Source organism: Sprattus sprattus (genome assembly GCF_963457725.1).
Source record: "Sprattus sprattus genome assembly, chromosome: 8".
Classification (NCBI taxonomy): domain Eukaryota; kingdom Metazoa; phylum Chordata; class Actinopteri; order Clupeiformes; family Clupeidae; genus Sprattus; species Sprattus sprattus.
Genome location: NC_137927.1, coordinates 6060748 through 6063247, shown reverse-complemented (window position 1 = coordinate 6063247; position 2500 = coordinate 6060748). Strand labels below are relative to the sequence as shown.

At 45.1% G+C, this 2500-nt stretch overlaps 1 protein-coding gene across 1 annotated transcript in view; it reads right to left on the bottom strand.

The window, feature by feature from the left end:
• Positions 1 to 2500, bottom strand: part of slit3 (slit homolog 3) — a gene marked incomplete at its 5' end in the record, with an annotated part of 211477 nt that overhangs the window by 36328 nt on the left and 172649 nt on the right. The window contains 1 exon segment of the mRNA XM_080843172.1: positions 1077 to 1220. Within this exon segment, the coding sequence (XP_080699298.1) occupies positions 1077 to 1220 (144 nt within the window).

The following is a 2500-nucleotide window of genomic DNA, read 5'->3' as shown; positions in this document are numbered from 1 at the left end:
ATCCTTGTTCCTCTCCTTCTTTCTCTACCTCCTCTCTCTGTCTCTCTATCTGTCTTTATCTCGACTCTTTCTCTCCACATTTCTCTCCCCCACCCCCCCATCTCTGTGAGTAATGCATGTGGCTGTCCTCTCTCTCTCCTTCTTTCTCTCTACCTCTGTCTCTTTCTCTCTCTCCTTCTCTCTCTCTCCCTCTGTCTCTTTCTCTCTCTCATTTTCTCTCTCTGTAAGTAATGCATGTGGCTGTCTTCTCTCTTTCCCTCTCCCTCCCTCTATCTCTTTCTTTCTCTCCCTTTCGTTCTTCCTCAGTCCCTCTCTCTCTCTCTGAGTAATGCAGAGGCTGTCCTCTCTCTCCATCCCTTTGTCTCCCTCCGTCTCCCTCTCCCTCTCTCTCCCTCCCTCTCTCTATCTGTGAGTAATGCATGTGGCTGGTGAATCTGCAGTCTGTACTCCCTGTTTACCCAGCCGGAGTCCAACCCTGATTGGTCCAGTGTGTTCCCTGTCTGTGGTCTCAAACCTGATTGGTCCAGTGTGTTCCCTGTCTGTGGTCTCAACTCTGATTGGTCCAGTGTGTTCCCTATCTGTGGTCTCTGTCCCTATTGGAACTGACAGACAGAGCCTGAGCACCACACTCCCCTCTCCTCTGCTTTCATAGGAATCACAGACTTTGTGGAAACAATTTAGCAAAACATATAGTATGTCTTCCAAATGTGACGACTCTTACATATTCATCCCAATGAGAGTACATATGTATCCGTGTATGGACCGGTGTCTGTATCAGTGTGTGTGTAAGTGCCCCCTATTAGTGTGTGTGTGTGTGCCTGTATCAGTGTGGGTCTGTGCGTACTACTGTGCCTGTGTCAGTGTGTGTGTGTGTGTGTGTGTGTGTGTGTGAGTGCCTGTACCAATGTATGTGTGTGAGAGTGCCTGTATCAGTGTGAGTCTGTGTATGTGTGTGTGTGAATACCTGTATCAGTGTGTGAGTTTGTGTGTGTGTGTTTGTGGGTGAAAACCTGTATCAGTGTGTGTTTGTGTGTGTGTGTGTGTGTGTGTGTGTGTGTGTGCGCGTGAGTACTCACAAGGTCTTGAGCCCAGTCAGCCCTTTGAGCATGCGTCCATTTATTCCCTGCAGTTTGTTCCCGGTCAGGAGGAGTTCCATCACACCACTGGCTCCATCAAACGCCCCCTCACGGATGTCACGCAGCTTATTGTTGCTAAGGTTACTGCACACACACACACACACACACGAACACACACACTGCAGGTAAGCTTTACACCATACACATGGTTCTATTCAGTGAATACATGTAATGAACTGATGCCCTCCTCCTATGAATATCATTTTCCTGATATTCCTGAATGGCGTTCGTTATCATTACATTGCATTGGATCATACATTTTCAGGTTATCAGTCTTTGATTGACCCTGCATTCTGTAAGCGCAGTATTTGGTGGATACTAGGTGAATTGATATGCAAGCGTAATACAGTAAAAAAACAAAACGGTGACTAGTTTTGAGGTTTGCGAATTTCAAAAGGTAATTAACGTTTAAAATGTCCACCAAATTTAACCAAGCTGTAGTATTAAAGCACTTGTAACATTGTTACAGCGATGTTATAACACTGTTATGACAATGTTGTATGTGGGTTTAAAACAATGGCGGTCCCCTATAGGCTTAGTCTTTGCTATATGAAGTGCCTGATACAATATTTAATAAAAATGTATAATATAGTATAACAAAAAAAATCTAACTATAGGGTTGAGTTGAATGAGTGAGTAAGGCTAAATCACATAAAAAATACTAATAATGTATGTATGCAATATGTAATGTACATAGTTTAAGTCTTTAAACATGCCGCGTACTAAACTCTTCTGAAATCATCCCTCACACTCTCACAGACATTTACACACATACACACACACACACACACACACACACACACACACACACACATACACACACACACACACACACACACACACACACACACACACACACACACACACACACACACACACACACACATTCACGCAGCACATAATGTGGTGTGACACTAACTTTGTCCTTAATGCTGTAATCCTGGCCCTTTGAAACTGCATCACTTAAATCACATTATTCTTGGCCTGCTGTCGTCTGCTGCTGTGTCTCACACACACACCCCAAGCACACACACATGCAACACATGCACGTACACATACACATGCCAACCTCTAGATCACTTTCTCTGTCGTACACACACACACACACACACACACACACACACACACACACACACACACACACACACACACACACACACACACACACACACACACACACACACACAGCCCCCTCAGGTTCAGCATGAGACAGGCAGCAGACGGTGCAGGGCAGATCAACTATTTGACTGTGGTGTGTTTCCTCATAAACGAGGAGACAAGCTGAGATGCTGGCTCTTTCTAAAGGCCCCAGTGGTGTTCCATAGCAGGCAATTTCACGGATGGTCAAGCCCAAGTCCTCTCAA